The sequence below is a fragment of the Curcuma longa genome, chromosome 1, assembly GCF_044706935.1.
Source record: "Curcuma longa cultivar G26 ecotype Majalengka, Jawa Barat chromosome 1, ITB_CL_G26_1.1, whole genome shotgun sequence".
Taxonomy (NCBI): domain Eukaryota; kingdom Viridiplantae; phylum Streptophyta; class Magnoliopsida; order Zingiberales; family Zingiberaceae; genus Curcuma; species Curcuma longa.
In genome coordinates, this window is record NC_133861.1 from 362,604 (window position 1) to 389,537 (window position 26,934).

General features: G+C 36.4%; 1 protein-coding gene and 1 pseudogene across 8 annotated transcripts; one reads left to right on the forward strand and one right to left on the reverse strand.

Moving 5' to 3' along the window:
* LOC141812621 (uncharacterized) overlaps nucleotides 1-6,818 on the reverse strand; it is a 13,877-nt pseudogene extending 7,059 nt beyond the window's left edge.
* LOC141836100 (thiamine-repressible mitochondrial transport protein THI74-like) lies at nucleotides 6,582-26,934 on the forward strand. Of its 8 annotated transcripts, none has more exons than XM_074723517.1 (5): nucleotides 6,582-6,730; nucleotides 6,824-7,029; nucleotides 9,692-10,364; nucleotides 10,439-10,856; nucleotides 26,082-26,934. In XM_074723517.1, exons 3-5 carry the CDS (start codon nucleotides 9,789-9,791, stop codon nucleotides 26,357-26,359), a joined length of 1,272 nt encoding a protein of 423 aa, XP_074579618.1. In that variant the 5' UTR covers nucleotides 6,582-6,730; nucleotides 6,824-7,029; nucleotides 9,692-9,788; the 3' UTR covers nucleotides 26,360-26,934. The 8 variants fall into 8 exon arrangements, with proteins under 8 accessions (XP_074579618.1, XP_074579629.1, XP_074579634.1 ...); XM_074723528.1 differs by having other exon boundaries at nucleotides 9,729-10,364; XM_074723533.1 differs by having other exon boundaries at nucleotides 9,732-10,364.

Here is a 26,934-nt window from a genome sequence, read left to right on the forward strand (position 1 = left end):
GTCACTAGGCAACCTAAAGTACTTTACCACATTTAGATAGAAAAGTTCAATAGCAACCTCTAAGGGGAAAGTCAAAGGAGCAACAATAAATACAACATACTTTGAGAATCTATCCACTGTTGGTGTAATCGACCTCTAGAGTTTTGCTATTTTATCATATATTTGAGTCTAGTCAAGGTTGATCTCAAGAAATCAATCACTAAACAATCACAAGAAGAGTGGAGAGATCACGTAATTTGGATTGAAATGGGGAAAGTGAGAGTGTAGTAGAGCTCCTAAACCTCAATCGAAGTAAAATCAACTAGTGACAGGATTGTGAAAACGATCCTAGGACTTCGGATTCCTCGAGATTATGTTTGATTGACTATGGACTCCTTACCATTCCTCAATGTTTACACATTTGCAGAGATTCTAACCAAAATATCCAATTAGACCTCGTCAGATTTCCTCGGAATAAAATCAATAATCCTCTAACGTTACGATTGTTAGTTCGAGATGACCCCAGATAGCCTGGTTATAGCTCTCCCGCTGTCACCGGGCACTCCAGCATACTACTAGTGTCCTACCCCCTGTCACCGGGTATCCAATTAAGGACCTCTCCCTAACAATCAATAACCATTAGCTATCTCTCATCAAAGATTCATTGCAACCTAAGAATTTCCTCGGAAAGTCCGGTTAAAGGTTCACCTTCTGTCACAAGGCACCCCGGTCATACGATCCTAAGATTTTCTTAAACCACAACTCATCCTCATCCTTATAGATTCATACCATTCACATTCATATCATCAAATAAGCATAAGGCATAATATCCATAAAGCAAATGCACAAATATATCATAGAACATGGTAAACACAAATCCATAGTTACAATCATCCATAATACACCTCGATTCCTCCTACATCCTAGAATCTAAGGTTCTACTCCATGATGGAGGGGATACAATGCAAAGAAGATGTAAAGAAATACATTTTAGATCCTAGAAAAAGGAAATAAAACTTATCAATGGATGTCTTCTTCTTCGCCTTGCAATCTCCTCGTCGACGGTGGATGGATGCGACGGAGTAGCCCCAAAAGGATGGACGGATCGTCGATTTTTGCTCCGGATGGCGTCTACGGTGGCTCACTATCACTCCCAAGGTCTCTCCCCTTTTTTAGGGCAAATGAGGGGGGTATTTATATGCCCCCGCTATCAAACCCTCGCCACACGACCGTGTCTAGTCACACGGCCCAGGGCACACGGCTGGCACGCCTCCGTCACACGGTCGTGCCTGGTAGGCACGACCATGTGTTGCTAGTCCCCTGGAAACAAGGCACGGCCATGCCTGGTAGGCACGGTCGTGTGCTGTTGAGCTTCTGGAATCAAGGCAATCGTGCCTGGTAGGCACGGCCAGAGCCTATTGCTCTTCTGGAATGAAGGCACGGCCGTGCCTGTGAGGCACGACCAGAAACTCTTGCTCCTCTGGATAAAGGCATGGTCGTGCCTGGTGGGCACGGCCAGGCCTTGGCTCAAGGCTGAATTGGAGACACGGCCGTGCCTGGTAGGCACGACCGTGGGCAGCTGGCTTCCTGGATGGTGAGGCACGGTCGTGCCTGGTAGGCACGGCCAGGGGTAGGTGCTTCTCTGGTGGTGAGGCACGGCCATGCCCTGGTAGGGGTGGAGTTTGAGACACGGTCGTGCCTTGGAGGCACAACCCTGTCTTGCCTTGTCTTCTGTTAATTCTCTGTTTCACCTTCTTTCGCTCCATTTCCATCCTGCAAAAGTATAAACACAAGAGCAGACCTCCGAAATAGGAAATGGAGAAAACATGCCTAATGCATAGATAAAGGATGTGATAAACGTATGAAAATGACATGAAATATAGAAAGATGTGCAATGAAAACCTCAGAAACACATATATTCCCTACGCACATCACACCCCCAAACTTAAACCTTTGCTTGTCCTCAAGTAAAAACCTGCGTCTAGATTCAGATAGAAATACAAAGTAGTATAGATATCCCAAGCACATCAGTCTAGTCTTATCAAACAAAAGCAATGGTAAGCATGATACTCAAAATCATTAAAACAGGGCCTAGAAGAAGTTCTTCGTGCTCAGTGCAAAAGTGGCCTTAGTCTATCAAATCCTTACAAGTCAAGTCGTCATGCTATCATGTTCCTAAATGTTCCTGGCCTTAGACACTTATTTGCCATAGGCTTGGTTCATCTCTTCCATTGCATAAGGTCTCAAAGGATTGACTCAAGATCAAGAGAATCAAATCATTTATTTTCCAGTAACCTATACCGATCTCAAAGAGGTAAATGAAATATTTCCACCCTCGAAACTATTTTTCATCCCTTTTATTTCTTTTATTTATATTTATTTATTTTTATTTTAAAATCAAAGCAAAGAACTTGATTCAAGATTTTTTTTTAGGGATTCAAGATTTTTTCAAAAGAGTTTACATGACTTGAGCTGGTCCAGTAACCAAAATGCAATGGAAGATCACCATGGAAACACTAGTACTAAGCAAGTCTCATGAATCATGACTAATTTCAGAGATAAATCAACCTCCTAGATTAGGCAACAGTGGAAGAGATCCTTAAACAAGGCTAAGTCTCAAATTTCTCAAGATATACTATTTTACTTCCTACTATTGAAGATAAGAAAAGACCTAGTTCTAGGGATATTAACTACTAGTATCAAAATCATCATCCAAACAAGGAATATGCTAGTATTTTTACAAGAGAACAAACACCTAAGGTAATGATGGTGATTCTTGACATGTTATTTACCATGCATTCTTAAAGTAAATTTCAAAACAAATTACAGAAAATAAATTTCAAAGTAAATTTCAAAGCAAAATTCAAAATAAATGCATAAACAAAGTTCAAAATAAATTGTAAATTATTTTATTCACACTATACACAATTATTATTTTCCCCGAGACTTAAACCTTTTTATCTTCTTTCCTGATCTGGAGGAGATGGATACCTAGGAGGAAATCTAGGAAGTCAAAAACATGCTTTCAAAAATATTTTCAAGTTAAAGACTTTAACCAAGATATTTCTCAAAAAACTTGAATAACTTATTTTGAAAGTTAATAATTTTTGAACTTAATTTTAAATTTTAAATTCTTTGAAAAAGTTTAAATATTTAAAGAAGTTCTCAAAACTTAAAAGTTTTACTTTAAAGGACTTGAAAGTTTTTGCTAAGTTTTTTTTTAACTAAGCAATATCCAATTCAGGGGGAGAGAACTAAAAAACTCCATTTTCAAAAACCTGTTTGTTTTTTTAACTAAGTATAAATTCAGGGGGAGTCCTGAAGCAGGGGCAGTTTTGAGTGATACACTGCACGTTCATGCATAACATTATTCTGATATCTGTTTTATCTATTTTATGTTAACTTAATGTTTTAAGTTAATTATTTTTTAACTTAACTTAAAACTTTAGTTGCCATAGTCAAAAAGGAGAGATTGTTGGTATAGGAAGTATCAGACGATCGAACCTTAGTTTTGATAATGATACTAGGTTAAGTTAAATGTGTGTTGAGCTAACATTGTTAATCTAAGTGTGCAGGGAGCACAGGTTTGAACTAAGTCCTAGTTAAGGTTTGGCAAAGGACTAAGCCCTAGTTGCGGCTAGGCATAGGCAAGTCCTGATCTGGAGGATCAAGCGGAAGACTTGGCAAAGTCAAGAGCACCAGGTGAAAGTCCATGCATGGTCAGGAGGATCGGGGAGCATGGCACAATCCAGTCGTGTACGGTCAGGATGACCAGAGGACGTGGTGAAGTCTGGGCTGGTCTGGAGGACTGAGACGCAATAGCAAATCCTGAGGGTCAAGGACAGAGCTGAGCAAAAGTCCAACAAGTCTGGAGGACTTGGTTAACACAAGGTAATCTCTCCTTAGAGGAGTGGGTCAGGATGCATTCCCAAGGGGAACATTAGGCGTCGATCTAACCCAGGGTCTCACTGGAGACCTAAAGTTAAGACCAAGAGACAGTTTTAGAAATTGACTCTCCAACCTTTATTTTGCATGTTTTTTGGACTAACCTTCAATGCAGGTTGGAGAGGTTGAGTACTTAGACTCCGAGCTAAGTTTCTAGAGTTCAGTGTTGGAGTCGACCTGAGCCTAGTTAACCGCAATAGAAGTTGACGTGTATCAAAAACCTTCCACGTTGGATTAAAGTCGATCTAAGTGGGTACTCGAGTCGACCTGAGCACTGGATAACACAGCGGGAAGGCAAAGCTTATTGACAAGCTCTACGTCGAACTAGAGTCAACCTGAGTAGGGACTTGAGTCAACCTGAAGGCAAAGTCAACACGGAGAAGAGGATCACTGCCTCGTTGGGGTCGACCTGAGATCGAGTCAAGTCGACCTGAGCATCTTATATAAGCAACCTCGATTAGAGCTCGAGACACAACTTTCCAATACTTCCACGAGCAAACTCTATTGAGACGACGACGTCCTGAGCAATCAGCAACAACCCTAAAGCCGCTATAACGCCGGAATCGCACGCAATCAAAGATCAAGCACATCCGACTATTGAGTAACTTTTATTGAAGTTCATATTGTAAATTCGATAAGGTTTATCAAGATTCTTTGTATCGCTCGACTTGTTTCCGTAAGGAACAAGTTTTTTCTAGTGGATTGCTTGTCGGAAATGATCAAAGACCGTGGACCTTGGAGTAGCAGCCTTCGATTGTGAACCAAGTAAAAAAACTTGTGTCCCATTTAATTTTTCTGTACTATTCTCTATTTCATTCTTCCACTATCGTACTCGTAATTTACGCTTTCCCACGTTTTCGCAATCGAGCATTGAAAATCAATTGAAACGCTAAAGCGCTATTCACCCCTCTAGCGCTTTACACGCTCCTACAATCAATTATTATATATATATATATATATCTATCTATATATTTTGAGAGAATAAAAATTATTAAAATATTTTTATTAGATTTTGTAGAGATTTGATATGACCATTGGATTTCGTAAAGATTTTGACATGATTCCAATATATTTAATATTTTTAAATTCTCAAAATTCTAATTTATTAGTTTCTTTATATTCCTTTTCTTCCTTCTTTATTAACCTAATAGCCTATTTTGCCCAATTTCAAACAGTTTACTCATTTGATAGCTTGTTTTCTCTCCTCAAGACATTTTTGAGGTCATCACAAGGGGTGCAAGGAGAAAAACGATCAAAATTAAGATCCTTTGTTACAGATTTTTTGATGATCTTAAGACCTAAAGGTATCACCTTTCTCATTTCCCTGTTAAATCTTCTTTTTTATGCTTCTGTTAATTTCTTATTTTCTTATCAATGATTCCTGTTGTAAACTTATAATCTTGATAGTTCATATTAAAAAAATTAAAAATTTCAAACTTGTTATGCCACATGTGATTTATCTTCATATTTCATCTTTATTCTGAATATTTCATCTTTATTCTAAAAAATTCAGATTTTTTAATTCTGAATATTTCATCTTTATTTACTAAATTATTCTCATATTTTAATTACGATGAAATTTCATCAATATAATAATTCTAATTTCAAATTTTGCAGGTCATTTATCGAATTGAACTTTGAAATATCATCAAATTAAAATTATAAGACATAAATTAGATATTATTATTTAATTTTAAAATATTTTTTATTTCCATAAAATAATAAGGATTTATATTATTATTATTATTTGAATATAAATATGTCGGTTAAAAAATATGATTTTGGATATATAAAATGCATGAAAAAATAAAAATAGAAGAATTTAATCAATCTTAAAAAGGTACACTTGATAAATTTGTTATTAATATTAAAAATCAAAACTTAGAAAATAATATATTAAAAATTTAAATAAAAAATTAATAAAAATTTAAATAAAAAATTAATTGAATTAAAAGACATTAGTATAAGACAAAAAGAAATTTATCTTAATTTAAATGAAGAATATAATACTAATTTAGAAGAAAATAAATCAATAGATATCAAAAATAAATATTTTAATAATGCTGATGAAACTATTATTTAAAATATTTAAATCCATCATTGTCGGTCTCAAATCCGAATAAAAAAGGACGAGAGAAAATTTTTTAAAATAATAACAATCATTTAAAAAAAAATTTCGCTTAAGGCTTCCATGAGGCTTGAGGCGCCCCTGAAAAAATCACAATTTAAATTTTAAAATTTCAATTTGATCCTTTTAAAGTGTAATCTAAATTTTAAAATTTTTTATATTTTTATATTTTTTAATCTGTTTTGGATTGAATTGAAGATTTTTTAATTTATTAAATTGATATGATGAGTTTTGGTGGGTTAATCCGTTTCATTCTATTGATTCAATCATTTAACAACTCTAACGGACGGTGCCCTGAGTTCAATTTTTAATTATGGTGCATTATAAACTGGCTGACTGGATCACCCGTCCCGTCATAAATACTGTCGAATTTATCGGGAGCCAGTTGAAAAAAAAAAAAAAAAACGAAAGCCAGATTACTTATGCCCCGGTTCAACATTTTAATTTTATGGCCTGGTTCAACGTTAACTAGATATTCACGGACGGATGCGCGCGGATTAATTTCCTTCGCTTGGGGAGAGAGAGACGCGCCGTTCGGACGGAGACGGAAAAAAAGAACAGATTATTTTTCTGCTGAGAAAATCTTACGGCGACTGATTTCAAAGCCGTTTTGTTGTTCCTCGTGATCTGCTGATTGTCTCAATTGTTTCCGGGTTCCGAAGCCTGATCTTCCGCCAGGTACACTAAATCGATCGTTGTTCTGTATCTGCAAGGAGAGATTTGAGATCGCTTGTTGTTTTTGATATTGTATTATCTCTAACCCCATGTTAGGGCTTCGTCTTTCTATTGAACAAGTTTTTCTGAATCGACGGGATCAGAGGCTTTATTCTTCTTTAGCTGGTTTCTGGTGGTTACTATTCTATGTTTACTACTTCGATGAAATAGTCGATATTAAATTTGGGGGTTCGTCGTTTATTGTTGCGAAATGGAGAGATTTTATTAGTTGAAAATTTCTTTCTCTTGGTTCATCTGCCAAGGTATTTTCTTTAGATTTCTGTATGATGCTCCATGTTCCTCTTCCGGACTACTCACCGGGAACAAAGTTGTATTATTATTTATACACCATGATGATATGTTTAACTTACTTTTCTCATGCTTCACATGGCTTTCATAATTACATATCATTCAAAAGCAAAAATGTTTAAGTGCTTTATTTGTGGAGGGAATGCATGGATTTTGGGAAATGAAATGCTCATCGTTTTCTTGTTTGATTACCATCTCAACTCTCTTAGTTCTTGTGATCATGCTAATATGTTTTACTTATCTATTGGAAATGAAATGATTATTTTTTACTCGTTTGACAACTGTGATTAATTCTTCATACTTATCTATTACTTGTTTATTTTTTCTTGTGATCATACTAATAAGTTAGATCCTTTTCCATTTGAAAACAAAGTCATCATCTCAAAGTAGCTTGAATCAAGAGCATGGGGTTCCGCAAGATACCTTGATTGAGAGGAGTTAAGGTTGAGGGGAACTTTAGAGAGATTGATGGGACAATGGTTCCCTCCTTGTGACTAGGTTTGAACACAATATTTTGATGGTTTAACAATACAATTTAAGTCAAATGTGTATTCGATGAGTTAAATAAAGTGTGAAAATATGATGTGAAGTGGAGATTGAAGTGATTAACTTTGGATGAAAGGTTTCATGGATCAAGTGTGAAGTTGTGAGGTGCTTCAACCTTGTGGATAGTTAATCATCAAGCTTGAAAATTGACTCAAATATTGTATGCCCATGTATTGCATTGATCAACATTATAATGTTATGTTTATTTTAGCCATAAGTTAATTGCATTTATAGAATTTAGCTAGTATCTAGAGTTTGCTATCTAGGGAGCTTCAGCCTAGGGCCTATAATGTGTTTGGTAGGTTGCTATGAAGTTTGAGGTTGTCCCTTAATGGTGCGAGGGTTAAAAAAGCTAAGATCGACCTTAAAACACACTTGGGCCCATGTTTGGTTTAGAGGTATCATAGTGGAACTAAGCTTTCCTAGACCCCAATCGATTGGAACATTAATTTGATAGAGTTGTAGAGCATGCCAAGTTGTGATATTGGTAGACCCAAAAAGCTTATGTTTACAAGTATCTCGACCAAGTTAGAGTTGTGTTAACCCTGTTGATCCAAAAGTGACCATTGTGGTTTCTAATAGTCATATTTGGTTTGGCATAAGTTTAAAATTGATTAACACAAGTGTCTAAATAGAGACGTCAAGGCTTCATTTAAAGTCTTTTTTAGTGGCTTTTTAATGCCTAAGGCTTATATGAAAATAGTAGTCATCATCCTTATTTCTCTTAAGTGCCAAAGGAAATACCTAGAGAATTTGGAAGCAAAACATGGCCTCAACCTTGGGTTTGAAGCTCTCTTTGGATTGGGAAAAATAATGCACCATCTATTCACCTTGAATCTCTCTTAGGATTGATAAAAATCATGCACCGTCTATTCACCACTCTTCTAGCTGGACCATCAATGTTCCGACACTCAACACTCCACCTTTAAACTTATCCCCATTAGGATTCATAAAATTTAGCCTCTTGGAAAGGTTTATTAACCTATATCCACATGCTTTTGATTGTAAGACCACATGATTTGAGCTAGCTTTTAAAATTTTGTTAATGGTACTAGCTTCAATCTACAATTGGAACAAGTATGTTATTAATTGGCTCGTATTGACACACTATTTAAGTTGACATGATTTAAACTGTTCCTTGAATTGGTTTAACACGTATGGTTTGAACCTTGAATTGGTATCACTTCTATGATCTCATTCCACTTGGCTTATTTGCCTAAAAAACATAAAAATATTATCCCATGATTTGATGAGTTAATATTATGTCGACACAACTAGAGAAAGTATGATACTACTCATTGTAATACTTGGATATGAAGTTACATGCATGTATCATATAGTTATATTTTCTCAAAATTCACGTGATATTTAGTGAGAGAGAGAGAAAGAGAGAGCAACCACATGGTGTTCATGAGATAAATTTGATTTCATTCCATGGGTATAACTATATAGTTCACCGTGTCTATTGGAACGGAAAAAGATTTGAAATCATGATCTGAAAAGATCATGATTAACAAGTACAAGTTCTTTAAGTTATTTTTGTCATTAACAACTACAAGTGTTGGTTTTTAATATGGAAATATCTTGATTATCTTGACAAGAATGGGTATTTCAAAATTTCTCAATAATACCTGCTAAATTTTGTTTTGATTGCAACGAAAAATGATAATGAACTATAACCATGAGAGATGAAATTAACATGTTAATGCGTTGAATGATCAGAATGAGAAGCTAATAAATTGTAGGAAATATGAAAAGCCAAATTAGCACATACAAAGCTACAAATAACTTAATTGAATAGAGTTACTTTGTGATTGGCAAAACTTGTCAAATTCGTTGCCTTCTTTTGAAGACTACACCAGTAAAAGTTATTTGCTTGTCATCCTGTTGGTTCTATGTTTTTTTAATATCATGCAACATTGTTATGGGAAGTATAGTTTCTAACAAAATCGGCAATCCTAATTGGTTTCTCTGTTAAATTGATTCAGTTCTTTATGTGGCTGGCTATTGTTTTGTCCTTTTACTAATTATTGGATGCACAACTCTAAAGACTACAAATATAATATTTAGGTACAAGTTGTTAAATCAACTGGTGGTTTATTTTCAGCAGGGAATAGTTATGAGCTTCAATTTGCCCAGGTTTGAATGAACATTCCCAGCATCTCCGATGAGGTTCAGCAGAGATACTTGGCGTTGGGCTTTAGGTCTCATATACATTGTTGCAGTGGCAACAATATGGATTGCTGCTAGTTATATAGTCCAGTCTGTTGTAGATTCTGGTGTTTCTCCTTTTCTGATTACCTATATTTGTAATTCGTTGTTTGTGGTTCTTATTCCAATTGTTGAGATCTCTCAGTATCTTGAAGTTGTATTAAAGGGTTCTTGGCACTGGCTTCAGAGTAGGAATGGTCCAGACACACAATTGTCTGTTAATTCAGAGGAAGTTAATCTTCTAGTGCAGACTGGTCAACATACTGGCCCATATGTGCTGAGTAATAATCAACAAGAAAACATTTCTTTGATTCACTCTAGAATTCAAGATTCTGAGAGCTTATTATCCAGTCATGCTATCGTGTTCAGTGGTGGAGAATCTTGCATGATGACTGACGATAACACTAAACAAATGAATACGGAGGAGCATTGGACTCGTTATCAAGTTGCTAAAGTTAGCTTGTTGATATGTCCTTTTTGGTTCTTTGCTCAATTGACATTCAATCTCTCTCTTAAATACACAACTGTTATGGTTGGTGTTCTTATCTGTTCCTTTTTTTGTTCTTTTTTCTGTTAGCATTCTAATGATTTTGCTACTTTCTGCAGTCAAATACTATTTTAAGCAGCTTGTCTAGCCTCTTCACTTTCTTGGTTGCTGTAGCATATTTAGGAGAAAAGTTCACATGGGTCAAGCTAGTCAGTGTTCTTCTTTGCATGGGCGGGACAATAATGGTCAGCCTATCTGATTCAAGTACTGGGTTAAATGCAATTGCTACAAATCCTCTTCTTGGAGATATTCTTGCTCTCATCTCAGCAGGGATATATGCTGTTTATATCACCCTTATTCGACAAAAGTTGACTGATGAGAAAAAAAATTGTCAAGCAAGCACTGCTCAGTTCCTTGGATTTCTTGGTCTATTTAATCTACTTATATTTTTCCCTGTTTTGCTAGTTTTGAATTTCACAAAGTTGGAGCCCTTTCACAAACTTAGTTGGAACCAACTTGGACTTATTGTGGGAAAAGGTTAGTTATCATTTGAAGTTCAATTTTTATATCAAAGTGGATTTTGATCTGTTGTTTATTTAGACTTTTATACACATTTCTTCACACTCTTTGCTAACACATATAAATCATATTAGGATACCTTTGGGTTGAAACTATGTTTTGGTTATTTATCCAATTTCAATTGGTTGAATCTTTCTAGTAGGTAGACCTGCTTACATGCTATTCTAATCTTGAATTTGTTGGTGTAATTGTACCTTACGTGATCGGGTTCGATCTTGAATTTTGATGTTTGTGCAAAGGATTTAAATCAGGGATTGAAATTTCGAGCCGTATCGCGCGATACGACCGAAATTTTTCGTTCCGCCAATAGGATCGGCACCGACACAACACCGACACCGCGATTCCAGTCGGAAAACGCCTCGAGAGGCATCACCCGGGCTTGACGACGCCATCGGAGGCACCGCCGGGGCTTGGCGATGTCTGGGCTCGGCGACGCCTCTGCGCGCGAGCAGTGCGTGATCTGTCATATTTTTTATTTTTTAACTTAGGGTTTAATTAAGTTTTAATAATCAATTCCTAGCTATAGTTCGAGATAATTTAAATAAATTTTAATAAAATCCATAAAATTAACTTATTATTTTTTAAAAATATTTTATTTTTTGTTTTTAAATATTTAGATTAAATTTTTTATTTTAGTTAATATATTTTATATTTTAAAAATATCGAAACTATACCGGTACGGTACGGCACGGTACCGAAACTGTATTGTTCCGGTCCGGGATCGAAACCTCGGCACGACTTGATATTTTAAACCTTGATTTAAATTAGGCCTTACATTGTGATTTGATATGTGTTTATGTTGTGTAGAGACTTGACATGACACACAGAGATTGGAGATCTCATGACTCGACAAGGTCGATTAATGTTGATGATGAGTTGGCATGACTAAGGTAATACGTTTAGTGACTCCGAGGTCCATTGGAGATCGGGGAAAGTTGCATGAGATAATTGAGAGACCATAGGGTGAGAAGCACTGAAGTGGTGTTGGAGTAACTCATGGAGCATGACTTGGTGTGATCAAGTTAGTATCTCGATGACTCGAGGGGTGTAGGATGGTATGGCATACTAGAGGGAGTAGGAGCATTAAAGCACAATGTTGACGACAATAGGAGGCAAAGTATGTACGTGAAGTGTGAAAGATGACACGTGTAGTGAGCGAGCTTAGCGCATCTGAAGGATGAGTAATCTGATGGGAGATAGTCGTGGTGCCGAATTAAGCTACAAAAGATAAACTCTGGTTTAAAACTGTGAGAGTTGAGAAACTTATACTATTAGGAGAGGATAGTTTCAATTTAGATGAGACTCGATTATTAGAATGAGTTGAGTTGGAGTTCCAGTCGAGTTGAGTCGGAGTTCCAGTGCTATATAACTATTATATCAGTGTTATATAATTTTTTTATAAAGCTATAACAGTATTATATTAATTATATATATATATATATATTTATTATATGTTATAAATTATATATCTGAATATATAAACTGTGATATTTAATATATATATATATATATATATTATAAAAATATAAATTGTAACTATATAATATATATTATATAAAGTAATAATTAATTAAATAAACTATTAATTAACTAATATAATTATGATATATAAATTTATGTTATTATTATTATAGACAAAAGGGAATTGAAGGTCTAAATTAGAAGCATTACAATTCCTACAGAAATATGTATTTTACATTTTAGTTGGAAGATATGATCATATGGAAATAAGAAGCAACTCTGCCTATGCAACAAGGAAAAAAATATGCAATTATGCATAACTTGGAGAGGCTAAACAAGGTTAGGGCCAAGTTGTAACTCGGAACATTCAAACTTACTACTATGGAAGGTGTCACAGGGTTAATTTTTCGCCTTCAAAAATTCCCTGCACGGTGATCAAGTCCCACACTTGATTAAGCCTTCAAAAGCGCACCAACGCACAAGCGAATATTTTCTGCGAATGTTAGGAACAAAAACCACAAACAAGCACCACAAGCAATGTATAGGAAACTCCCAACCTTTATTATTCCGTATAACAAAGGAATACAAGGACCTTACAATTGCTCTCACCAATTCCTCAAGAATTGCACACAAAAGTGGCCCTCAGAATAGCACACGAGAATAGCCCTTGCTATTGCTCATGCACACACCATAATGGCTCACGTTGGCACCCCTTGGCACCTTTTCCCAATTGCACCCAAGAAGAGCACGTTGACACCCTTGTCACACTCTTAGGCACACACTTTGGCACTCTCACAAGAAGAGCACGTTGACACTCTTGGCACCCCTTGGCACACTTCCCAATGCCTCCCCCTCTTGCCTATTTATCATGAATAGGTAGAGGTTACAATGGAAGTTAGGATGGTTACAAAGTAGGTACACCAACCACCTTGCTTACATGGCAAAACCACTTTGTCCATGTCACTTGCTTATTTGGCACCATTGCCAAATGTCAGCTTGCACACCATGTGCATGGCCCATGTCCTGCACTGCGTACATAGGCGAAATAGCCCGCTTGCCGCTCCGTCGTCGTGCCGCATGGCATGCGCCCCGTCGCATGTCCTGGCTCGCGTCTTTCCCACGGACTTAGGCAAAACAACCCTTGCTGCTCCATTTGTTGTTCCGCATGGCATGCGCCCCATCGCATGTCCCGGCTCGCATCTTTACACAAGTCCGCTTGGCTAGATGCTCGGACCTGGCATGCTCCATCCACTGCATCCGCTAGCCATACTCCATGTTTGCCTCCTTGGTTTCGACAGCCCCTGCGCGCTGCCGCAATCCCTCGTGCCACTTGGCGCCCCTGCGCACTGTCGCAACTCTTTGTCGTGCCACATGACATGCGCACCATCACATGTCTTGGCTCGCGTCCCTGCAAGCCTGCTTAGCCAAATGCTCGGACTTGGCACGATCCGTCCTTGCATCTGTTCGCCATAATCCAAGTTTGCTTCCTGCTTGACTTGGCTTCGACAGCACCCCGCGCACTGCCGTATCATCGCTGCTTGGTGCCCCGCGCACCTTGCCGCTGCTTGGCGCCCCGCGCGCCTTGCCGTTGCTTGGCATGTCTTGCGCACATGCCTAACTTTTGCCTCTGCTTGGCGCCCCGTGCGCCTTGCTGCTGCTTGGCATGCCTTGCGCACATGCCTTGCATGAATGTCAAGTCTGCCTCCTGCATGACTTGTTCTTGGACAACACCCCTGCGTTGCTGCCAGTTTCGCTGCTTGGCATGTCTTGCACACATGCCCATTAGGCTGGATCATAGGAGCAGCGCCCAAATCCTTGTGACCAGCCGTGCCACCGAGTTAAGGGTCTTACAGAAGGGAAGAAGACCCCCTAACCCTAAACATGGCATGTAGCCAAATTACTGAAAGTTTTATTTGAAGTTCAATATGCAATGTTTCTTATTTCCATTACTAAATGGGTATCTTTAGGCATTATGATGCCATTCATAATAAAATTCTAACATTTAAAAATAATTATTAGACTTTAAAATTTACTCAGCAAAGCAATCGAGCCAAGATGATGGTGAAATTATCACATCTCAGACAAATTGAATGCAACAAGGATGATTTTCGGAACGAGTTTCCAATAAAGAATGCCCTTTGGTTTAACTGAAATAAGGTAAAGACTATAGGTTAAACTATTGATGGACATATCACATCAGAAGACGGGTGAGTCTTAAGGTTTCAAAAGACAACCTTATCTATCATCAAGTAAAGAGGCGAACCATACAAGTAATAAAAAGCAAACTTAAAATACAAGGCCCCAAGTTCTTATCTATCAAGAAAAGAGGTTAGCCTTAAAGACTATAAACAAAGGTAAGAAGAAAAACACTCTCTCGCTTATTTTATTAATGAACCAAAGACCTCCTTTTATAATTACAATGAGAAATAATAAATAAAGAAGGAATAAATAAAAAAAGGAAATTATTTTATCTAAAATATATTATTCTAGCAAATCATCCTAATTGATTATATCCTATTTACACCCATGATTGGCTCTATACAAGGATAGATAAAATATAAGATATTTGATTATTTCCTATATTCCCCTTCAAGCTTAGCTGTAAATATTGATGAGATCAAGCTTGCCTTTAAAAAATTTATGAGCTTGTTTAGATAATCCTTTTGTAAAAAGATCAGTTAGTGAGATGTAGCAATATACTCAATACTAATAATGTCTTCATCCACCTTTTCTCTAATGAAATGACGATCAACCTCTACATATGTAGTTCAGTCGTGATGAACAGAGTTGTGAGCTATATTGATGGCTGACTTATTATCACAATGGAGTATCATAGTATTTTCAAATTGAATTTTTAGGTTTTTCAATTCCATGAGCCATATCTCTGTATTCCGCTTTAATACTACTTGTAACTACAAATTACTTTTTGTTATGTCACGTCACTAAATTCTCTCATACTATCGTGTAATGCCCAAAAGTTGACTTTCTATCATTAATTGATATGCCCAATCACTCTTCTATCCTCAGTCTTTGCAAAGAACAAGCCCTTTTTAGGAGTTTATTTCAGGTATCTCAGGATTCTGTATATTGTTTTCAGATGACCTTGATATGGTGAATGCATATATTGACTTACTATGTTAATTGCAAAGGCAATATCTGGCCTTTATCAACCAGTTTTTCTTCAAACATTTTCCCCTTATTCTCTAGTTCAATTGGTGTGTTACTTGGCTTGCATCCCAACACACTAGTTTCCTTCAACAGATCTAAAGTGTATCTCTTTTGAGAGACTGAAATACCCTTCATAAAATATCTCAGTGTTTCAAGATCTTTGACTTCAAATTCTCATGTCATTATTTTTTTGATTTCTTCTAATTCTTTATTATCATTCTCAGTGATGATGATATCATCAACATACACTATAAGAATGGTGATCTGCCCTTTATCAATGTTTCACAAATAGTGTATGATATGCTTGTCCTTAAATATATCTAAAGTTTTTGATTACTTTAGAGAATCGATCAAATCAGGCACGAGGTAACTGTTTTAACCTATAGAGAGTTTTGTTGAGCTTGCATACAGTTTTACCACCTAAATTTTCTTCAAATCTAGAGGTTGATTCATATAAACCTCCTCTTCTAGCTCTCCATTGAGAAAGACTTTTTATATCAAGTTGATGTGGCGGTCAATCTCGATTAGCTGCCAATGATAGAAGAATTTTGATAGTATTAAATTTGACAACAGGAGCAAAAGTCTCGGTGTAATCAATCCCATAGGTTTGAATAAAGCCTTTGGCCACTGGACAAACTTTCCTTTTAATTGAACCATTAGCCTTGTACTGAATCGTGAAAATCCATTGCAATCAACATTATTTTTCCCTTATGGTAATTCCACCAAATTCTAAATTTTATTTTGTTTGAGAATATGTATTTTCTTAAGAATAGTAGTCTTCTATTCAGGAATAGCTAGTGATTCTATGACAGACCTGAAAATCAATTCACTATATAATTTTGAAGTGAAAGTACCAAATGTGGAGGATAAATTAGAATAGGCGATAAAGTTTGAAATGAGATGTTTGGCACAGGATCGAATACCCTTTCTGAATGCAATTGGTATATCAAGATCAAGAAATGTACTTGACTCATTATAGGATTCTATCATCAGTTCATCTTTTTGCCTGTGGTTAGAATTCATAATTTCTTTATTAACATGAGAATTTTTCCTCCTTGAATAAACCAACATATCCTATTTTTGACTTGATACTCCCCTGTTTTACTAGTGTGAAGCCAACTTGTATAGGATCACATGGAGATAGGTGTGATGTCCAAATTAACACTAAGCACGAGAAGAGCATCTTCATTATCCTTTGAGGACGCCCTATGATTGTGGAATATGCCACGGTCAAACCGTGGCACATTCTAGAGAGCATGACCATCACCATGGCTGTGGGGCGTGCCAACTGTGGCGTATTATGGAGAGTATGACCGTCACCATGGCCGTGGAACATGCCACGCTTAGGTCATGGAACGTTCTGGTTCTCCACTTCCTCTAATTTTTTTGACGCCTGAGAGAAATAAGGGATACCTTCAAAGAAGGTGACATCACAAATAACATATGTTTTTCTTATATTTGGACAATAACAACAATAACCCTTTTAAGTAGGAGAATACTCGATAAAGACAGTTTTAAGAGCTCGAGAGTTAAGTTTGCTGTGCTTATAGGCATGGACATGTATAAAGGTCATACATTCAAATGCCTTTAAAGATAGATTATTAAAGTTGGAAACTTATGGATTTGTTTGGGTGAGAAGAGACAAAGGTGTAGCAAAGTTTATGGAGCGACTAGGGAGACGATTGATAAAATGCATAGTTATAAAGATTGCATCCTTCATAAATATTTTAAAACATGCATAGTAAACATAAGGGCACGGGTTACCTCCAACAAATTATGGTTTTTATGTTTAGAAACTCTATTTTGTTGTGGAGTATCGACACATAAACTTTAATGAATAATTCTATTTTCTAATAAATAGTCATTTAAATAACATTGTAATATTCTTTGTCATTATTGGTTCTAAAAACTTAGATATTTGTTTGAAATTGGGTTCAAATCATTTTGTGGAAAACTTTGAAGATGTTTGGTTTCAGATTTGTCATTAAGAAGATAAACCCAAGTAACCCGTATATGATCATAATAAAAGAAATACACCATTTTTTCCCATGAGATGTGAATTTGTGAGAGACCCTAAATATCATTATTAATTAATGAAAATAGAGTAGATGGTTTATATTATTTGGAAGAGAAATGGATGCGAGTATGTTTAACTAGTTGACACATTTCATAATGGAAAGACAAAGGATCTTTATTATTAAATAATGTTGAAAACAAATGCTTCAAATAACCAAACCTAGGATAGTCAAGATAATAGTGCCAAGATATTATTTCTTTATTATTAGAAATATAATTACAAATCACATGAGACACGAAAGACTGACTATTTTTATCCTTAAAGTAATAAAGACCTTCGTGGATTCTAGTACTACTAATTGTCTTCCCCGATCATAGATATTGAAATTGACGCGACAAAGGTAAGAATTTAGCACAACATTGATTATCAAGAATGACTTTTCTAATAGAAATCAGATTACATTTTAGAGTAGATACATAAAAAATAGATTTCAGAATAATGTGCTCAGATAATCAAATATTACCTATGCCAGCAATCAACAATCCTAATTATGGTTTGATGAGAACATGTATAATAGGAGGGAAAAAAAGACTTGAGTCACCTGTCATATGGTCAGAGACCCCGGAATTAATGATCCAAGGGGTTGTTGAATGATTAAAAAAGATGAAATGAGTTTACTAGATTGAGTCATGGAGCAAGAGCCAATATTAAAGTTAGAAGAAGCATTGAGGGTTATTGAGTTGAGGAGTTTACAATATTATTCAATCTGTTCTTTAGTGAAAGGAGCAGAAACATTAAAGACAATAGGTTTTTCTTGGCTTGACCTTCAATTCTTTTTCGTAGTTGCTAATTTGCTCGCTTCCTATATATTTCCCAACATTTTGGTGTGGCCTGGTCAGTTGTAGTGTTCACACTAAGGATGTTTATTTTGATGCTGACTTGGTGCGGGACTTTTAGTGGAAATCAATGTTGAAACCTCTGCTGTAATGGATTATGGTGCAATAATCTTATCAGTAAGCATGACCTTATGACGAGCTTTTTCACGTCAGACTTCCACGAAAGCTTCTTCAAGAGATGGAAATGAGTCACATGAAACAATATAACCACGTACCTCATCCAAATTATGATTAAGACCGACCAAAATATTACACGCTCCTTTTCAATATTGAGTGAATTTTGATGTTGCAATCACGCACGTTGAATGTTCTTTAAGAAATATATCAAATTCTTGCCAAAGATCTTGAAGATCAAAGAAGTATTGTGTCATAGAATTTGAACCTTATTTTAATTCTTTCAGCTTCGATTGTAGTTTAAAAATCTGGGATTGGAATACATCTTCCGAGTTGCCTCCCACACCTCCTTGGCCATCTTGAATCAGAGATAACGATGACTAATGTTGGGCTCCATGGAGTTAATCAACATGGTAAGCACTATTGAATCTCAGCCAGTTAGATTTGGTACAATGCATCGCTTGATGTGGGTCAAGAAGAATCACCCATAAGATAACCTAACTTCCCTCTGATGTAATTAACTATCTTCACGGACTAAGTCCATTGTAAATAATTATGGTCATTTAACTTATGAGCCGTAATTTGCAAGATGAAGCGTCGCTTCCGAAAAGAGAAAGGACGGTGATAGAAGTTTTTTCAACCTTGGATTGAGTGGAAGAATCGATGGACATTGTTTGTCTTCGAAGGAAAAGAATTGTACACATTTGTTTACATAGAGGAATCTCTCTGATACTATATAAACAATGGTAAGAAGAAAAAACTCTCACTTATTTTATTAATGAACCAAAGGCCTCCTTTTATAATTATAATAAGAATTAATAAATAAATAAAGAAAGAAAAAAACTATTCTACCTAAAATAAATTATTCTATCAAAATCACTCTAATTGAGTATATTCTATTTACATCAATGATTGACTCTATACAAGGAAAGATAAAATATAAGATATTTGATTATTTCCAACAAAAACAATAAAAGATAAGTTCTTACCCTATTATGAAGTAAAAAGTGTTGGATTTCTACATACGTAATTTAAAATTTTGATTTCATAAATCATGGCAACGGAAGCGTGATAAATAAATTTATTATTAATTATGTAAAAACTCATTCAAGGAAATATACGCATGCAAACATAATCGTAAATAAGACAAACAATTTTATACTTTTTGAATAACGTGGAGCAGAAATGACATTAACTAGCAACCTTGAGCAAGATTGTTTCTACTCGTTTCTACGTTGAGATCTCCTCGAGACGACTTCTCTAAGTCACGTGTCGTGTTTCCGCTGCGATACTAGTCGAAGGGAGGAGATAAGCGATCTGAGAGAAGACCTACGGTCTAATTCCGTATCCGACAGCTCAAAGCAACTCGGCGATATGAATCGGATTAAACAGAGGGGATCACGCCTCCATTCGAAGGTCGTATGGTTCACTGTCAAGAAGGGGTAGCGAACCAATATGGTGTGAATGTTTCAGTGTCAATAATTGCCCCAACATAAAAACTAAATCGAAAGGAAGAAATGAAATCTTTCAGTGGAGAAACAACCATTGCTTCTTGCGTTTCTTGCTTCCATCATTGGTTTGCAACTTCCATTGGTTCCGGAATGGCCGACCTTTGGGAGGTACTGATCCTTTGAGGATTAGAAATCGGCAGTGAACTTTGGAGGTGGTTTTTTAGCCGACGACAACAAGAAGCCCTAATAAAAGTGGGCGGCATTAATTTGAGAAGGGGTTTGCTTGGGCAGTGGCAAGAGGAAAAGAGGGAAGTTTGTTTTGGATTTTAAAACCTAACAATTAGGTTTTTAATCCCCGTTCATAACTCTTCATAAGATATCTATTTATAAATGTTTAACAAAAAAAAATTTCGTTAAGAAATATTAACCGAATCTATTAAACCAAATTCCTATATTTTAGCTTCAAGTTTGGTTCAAAACCGAACCGGATTGGTTCAAAATCAAACCACTTTTAATTAAAATCAAACCAATTTGGTTTTTAATTAAATCAAAGTGGGTCTACTTTGTCTTCAAAAGACATAGCCTATTCGCATTTCCTTTCCGACGAAATATCTTCCATATTTGTCCTTTGTCTAGTCCAATTAGACTCAATCTTTTTCGATTTGAGAATCTAATTCTTAAACTCATTTTATGTCTCTTAGAGAAACTCGTAGTGTATGTGAGTTTATAGGTTCCTAATTTATGTTGGTCGTCCATAATTAACCATTAATTACAGATCGATCATGAATGATATCTAATAGTACATTATGACCTCCAATTAATTGAAAAATTATAGTTGATTCCAGAACCACTTCTGAACCCTTTAACAGTTACGGTTGATCGTGCCTCTGTTCCTTGCACCATCTTATACCCGCTCAGTTCAGGACATAGTCTACATATCAGTTCCCATTAGGCTAATTATATCACCTAGCCCTAGCTGTAGTTCCTTGTCCTGTGGATTATTTAAGTTACTTAAAACAACTGTCTAAGAGGATCATCCTCTTGACATGTTATTGCTTTGACTAAAGACTTACAAGAACAATCCTGATAAGTGGCCATAGGGTATACGTCTCTTAATTAAAGGAGTGGTGAATCCTCTGTTGGCCACTCAAACACTTTCGGCATTTTGACTTATACCAAATCATCTCGGGTCTACACCTCCGTAGAGATGTTTGCTTGAGATGTTAAAGTATAAGTTTCTATGACCAAGATGACTTGAATACCTCAAGTCAGAGAAAACTTGCACTCAAGCTGTAATGAGATCTTTATAGACATTCATAGAATCATAAGAAATTTCATAGCAGGTCACTCCCAATGAACTAGTTACCCTTAACTAGTATTCATGTGTTAACTCTCAACATCCCAATATTTCTAGTCAGTGAGGATCGGCTGCTTGGCAAAAATCAACGAGTCTAACATTTGCTAGTCTCACAGAATGACGATGTTCAATCTCATCAATTCATCGACTAGGGAATATTTCAATACGTATATAATTGCACATGGTTACCCACTAATTGTGATCCAATCACAATTTCTTTCATACTATGCATTGTATTGTGGACATCAGTAATTGAGTTTAAGATCAAATCAAATATGTAGAGAATGTATACTCAAATAGTGATTTTATTTATTTAATAAATAACACCATATCTAAGACGGTTGCCTTAGGACACCTCTCAAATATAACAAAAAGGTAAACCCTAAAGGCAGTGCACGAAGCTTCCACCAATGTGGAGTCTCGCGGAAGGATTTATTTTACACAACTTTATCTTACTTTGTAAGAGCCTGTTTCCGAACCCTAATGGTCATAAAAAGGCAGATTTGAAAAAAAAAACTTTAAGTCCTTAACCACAAAAAGGAAAGAAGTGAGCCCTATTAGTTGTACAAGGCAGACTGGAATTTTGATCAATTTCAATACTGATTTAAAATTACATTCAATTATATGCCTAGCCAAATAACAGAAATTCAAAATACACAGTCACTCTAGCTGACAACTAGAAATTGAGCTTTGTGAGCTTTTCTATGCAATCTTCCTTTTCTTTTGTTTTTCGTTCCAGGAATGGGGTGAAGCTCCATATTGTCATCAAATAGATCTTCCCTTCCTTGAGTTGTTCATCACCCTTATCCTTTTTGTACTTTATGGGAAAGGTTGATTCCAAGGAAGGTATGACTTGAGTAGCTTGATGGCAGAAAAGTTAGTAGCTCAGGTGGAAGAAGATTCTAACATATTTAAGTAGATCCGCTGTGAAATGATTAGAGCCCTTGTAGGCCTGAATTGCCAAATCGAGCTCTTGGATATACATGATTTCACGTTAAGTTCCTAGAGGTGAGCTTCTATAAGCTTTTTTACCACCTTTGCTGAGTATGTTTACTGCTACTTTTAAGTAAGGTGTTGAGGCCAAAGATGTTCATTGCTTGAGTCTTGTATTATGGAGTAGAGCTTGATGGGATGAGGTGACCTAACTGTGCTCTAGAACTAACTGTTTGTGTTTCCCAGCCAGTTATTCTTCTTTGCTTTTTGATTAGGCAGGGAAATTCACAAGTTTTTTATTTTCTTCAGCTGGCTGATATCAAATTGAGATCCTTTCTTGAGTAAATCTTTATTCTCTATATGGAACTTCTTGGCCTTCTCAAGCAGCCAATTAATATAAACTCCAACATCTTGTGCATAGTTTTTGAGAGCCATGTGTTCGTGGAAGAAGTAGTTTATGTCTTTGACAGAAAAGGAGTTTATTTTGGAGGTGCCTATACTGTGAAGCTTGATAGAGAATGGGCAGCAGCATAGCGTGGAGGTTTCTGGTTTGTTTCAAGCTTCTTCAGGACTTATTAGTGTCTTTAGTTTCCTATTGGGTTTGGAATAGTGCCCTTAGGTTATGGAAAGTGATTTTGAAGACGACGTTGATTATGTAGTTGTATGCAACTCAACAAAGTTTAATGTTGTATCTATCTGGGCCTTTGAACTCAATTTGAGAGGACCCTTCACTTGAATCCTTAAAAGCTTCAAAATCTAACAAAGTTGGGGTGTTGAGAGCTGTTCTTGTGTGCTGAATACCTCGGCCTAAAAGTTTATAGGCTATATATGCTTCTGGCAACTCCTAGAGGGTGTTGACCACTTCCAGTTAAACAGTGTCTCGGAAGCAGTGGTTCCTCAAAAGGTTAAATAGGATCTTTGACAACATTACTTTCTTGTGGAGGGAGCTCGGGCGTTGGGGTTGGAGCAAGAGTTTTTGTTTTCACACTTTGTGAGGGCAGTAGGTTTTGGATTGTGAGAGAGGTGCTTTCCTTATGTTTTTTATGAGTTTCAAGATGTCTGGAGAAATGATTGAAAAAAATCTGCCTTAAAGTCCACCAAGTTGATGTCTATATCTGAAAAATGAGAGGAATATTAAGAGGACAGAGCTAAAGTGGTAAAATTGTTCCTCGGTATGAGAGTCATACCTTTACGATCCTAGGTCTATAATTTAAAATTGACTTTGCATAAATTTTCAAGGAAGATTGAGTTGCCGATGCTCTTAGAGAGGATTTTGGCATCACTAGTGGGTGCTGGCTAGGAAGGGTATGAGGTGAAGAATTTCCTCTTTGATGTAAGAGGAGACCCGCTTGGTTTTCCATCTATTCTAGAGGGCTTGTTGTAGCTTCCTTTCAAAAACCAGGTCAATTCTTTGTGGAATAGCTTGACATTCGCCTCGAAACCTAGAGCATAACATTCAGCAATGAAGACTTTTAAATGATGCCAACATGTTAAAGAAAATTGAGTGATGCACACCTTCCATTTTCTTTGTAGTTGAAGTATGAGAGGGTGAAGTGGAAGTTGGAGTCCGACATTTAAATACTAATACAATTAAATGGGACGTGTATATTTTATCTGTATTGGAGGGAGCATGGAGGAGGAAGGACCACCAAATGCAGTTATCTTCTCAAGCCTAACTTCAATTATGGTAGGAGGGGTTGGATTAGAATCCTTTCCAATTGCTCAGGTTGCATTAGTGATGTGCCCAAAAGATAAAAGAAACATTAACATCCTTGTTTGGTAAAAAAGTTTGCTACACACAAGAGAGATTAGCTTCTATTCACCACACTCTAAGATAGAAGAATGATAAGAATCACCAGTAGCCTTGTTTGATAAGAAAAGTTCATCACAAACAAGAGTGACTAGTTTCAATTCGCTACACTCTAAGGAAGAGTGATAAAAATCTATGTAATTTGCCACTAAACAAGTAAATTGCTTAAATAAGAACTTAGGGTAAAAATGCAATCAACACTTTAATTTTAAAATTCAAGCTCTTTCAAGGGCAGTCTGGTGCACGAAGTTTCTGCTAATGCGGGGCTCCTGGAAAAGGTCTATTGTATGCAATCTTATCCTGCTTTACAAGAGACTGTTTTTGAGACTCAAACCTGTGTCCTCTAGGTCACATGACAACTCTTTCATTACATTAAACCTTTTAATTTAAATAATACTCTTAGAACAAACGTCTCCAAGTATGAAAACTAAATAAAATAAATAAACATCAACTTGCTCTAGAAGACTTCAAAATAGACATTTCAATAAACAAAATTAAAGCCATTTGATTCCACTTCAATCAAAAGTTATGTCTCCAAAGTTTGCCTCGTGCTCAGCTTGTTACTGCTTTGCGAAGCACTTGTGAGATTTTTATAGGCTTCAACTCTCCCAACTCTTTAACCTTGGACTCTAAATCATCAAGTAGGTTGGGCTTTCTTCTAGAAGTCCAAGTTCCCGTTCCTGGTCTTTGAATGAGTAATTGGCTCAAGACTAGGAACTTCATGAATTTGGGCAACCTTTATATCTTTTTGATTGTGGGTCACATCAATTAGGGATGACACGAATAGGTGAATAGGTTTTGGTTGCTCTGCTTGAAATTGGAAAGCCTTGACAAGAGCAATTTTTCTAAGTTATGCTTCTGTTGAGTCAAGAGTTGAGAAGGAAAGAGTAAGCATTCAGGTTAAGGGAGATGCAAATCAGTTGAGGTGTTTGACATTAAGTTCAGGAAAAAGATTATGGAGATGGCAAAGGTTGAGAAAACCCATGCATGGCTCATATTAAGTGCAAAATGATTCTATTTAGGATGCTAACAGAGTTGGACTAGCAAAAAAAATGTAAAAGTGTGAATTAACCTAGAGTAGAAATGCTTTCTGGCAAAAAGGGTAAACCGATTTGGAGAAAGAATTTAGCAGACTGCAACAATAGGTAGGCAAAAGAAAAAATATATATATAACCAGCCGCATTATTAATATAGTAGGAGTGTTATGAGAGGAGAGAGATTAAGTGTGAGTGTGGCTCAAGGTAGATAATAATTAGTGATGATCAAGAGTTATACTAGGATAATGATAGAGAAAGATCAAGTGCGATGTTGCATAAAATTTCACCCAAATGCTTGGTTACATGATGGACTGTAATTAGGTGTTGTTCACTTTGAGGCCTATCAAAGGGGACCAGGGACCAGGGTCACGTGGAATGAGTAGTTTGGAGACCGGCTACACTGATTGGCTATGCTCTGGGCAAGTCCCAGGCAACGAATAATGGCAACCTCACATTAATCTCTTCAATATTTGCCACTTTGGCACATTAATCCGTATCACACACCCCACAATCTAGCTTCCTCTTAATCCTAAATACCTAATGCAATTCAATACCCCAGCTCACCTTGGTTAAGATGTCTTTAACTTGATCAAACCTTATTATTACTATGCTCCTACCAGTCAGCTGTACTAGACCTAATTCACAATCCAACTCAGTTGAACTCTTTTCAACTTGGTCTTCTTTAGCTCACTTCCTAACCAAGGTCCAAACTAGATCCAGAGACAAATAATGGGCTTCCATTTGCTGTTTCACCCGTGTCATCCATCTACATTTACTTGAGAAAAATATTGTGCAAAAAGCACATTATATTTAAAATCTCAAATTCACTTTCATTTGGTCACACATTTTTTTTTTCTTTTACGAGCATAAGCATTTCTGCTGTGTAAATTTGTTTAAGGTAGGGAAATAATGCAATATTAACTCATTTGTTCAATACAGGTTTACTGGACAATGTGCTAAGTGATTACTTGTGGGCAGAAGCAATCCATCTAACTACTACAACCGTGGCAACAGCTGGTCTCACAATTCAGGTTCCGATCGCTGCAGTTGTGGACTCTCTGACTGGGCATGCTCCTCACCTGTTGGATTACCTTGGAGCTGTTGCTGTTATGGTTGGTTTTACTGGAATCAATATACCATCTGACGATTCAGTTAGGTGTTTGGTTATGGAAGAAGAGCAGGAGACTACTAGCATTGATGCTTCTTCTGAGAGATGACAAATTTTTGATTCCTTCAGTGACTTGAGCAATATGTAGTTTTCACTGCCCATAGGTAACTTAGTTAAATTTATCGCATCAGCCAGCGGCCCAGCATATAGCTGTGTCATATAAGTAGAAGATCCCATTGCAGTAACCAACATATATATGGGGTATGCTATGGAGCTCTGTCTGAATTCTCTAAGTGGGATGTGAAGATAGGAACACTTTGACTCTCACCGGAGGAAGGAAAGAAGGATACTTGAATGTCAGGAAGTGGTGTACCTAGCTAGCTATATTCTTGATCGAAATGCAAAGATTAAGTGGCGCAAGTGTAGTAAAAGAAAGTGGGATTCAATTGCGAGATGTTGCAGAACAGTGGAACAAACTGAAGACCTTCACCAGTTTGTGTAAAGTATATTTGTTGGGATTATAACTATGTTGAAATTTTATCTCATGAATTGTATTTCATGTCTGCACATTGATGTTTATGAAATGAGATTGTTAGCAAGTATACGATAAATAATTTCGTTTACATGTCATAATTCTCTGCATAATTTTCATTTTAATGTTTAGTTTAACTGATATATTTTATT

Coding starts and splice junctions, on each gene's coding strand:
- LOC141836100 (XM_074723517.1), top strand. CDS start 9,789: ATGAGGTTCAGCAGAGATACTTGGCGTTGGGCTTTAGGTCTCATATAC. Junction 10,365..10,438: donor TTAAATACACAACTGTTATG/GTTGGTGTTCTT, acceptor TACTTTCTGCAG/TCAAATACTATTTTAAGCAG. Junction 10,857..26,081: donor TGGACTTATTGTGGGAAAAG/GTTAGTTATCAT, acceptor TGTTCAATACAG/GTTTACTGGACAATGTGCTA.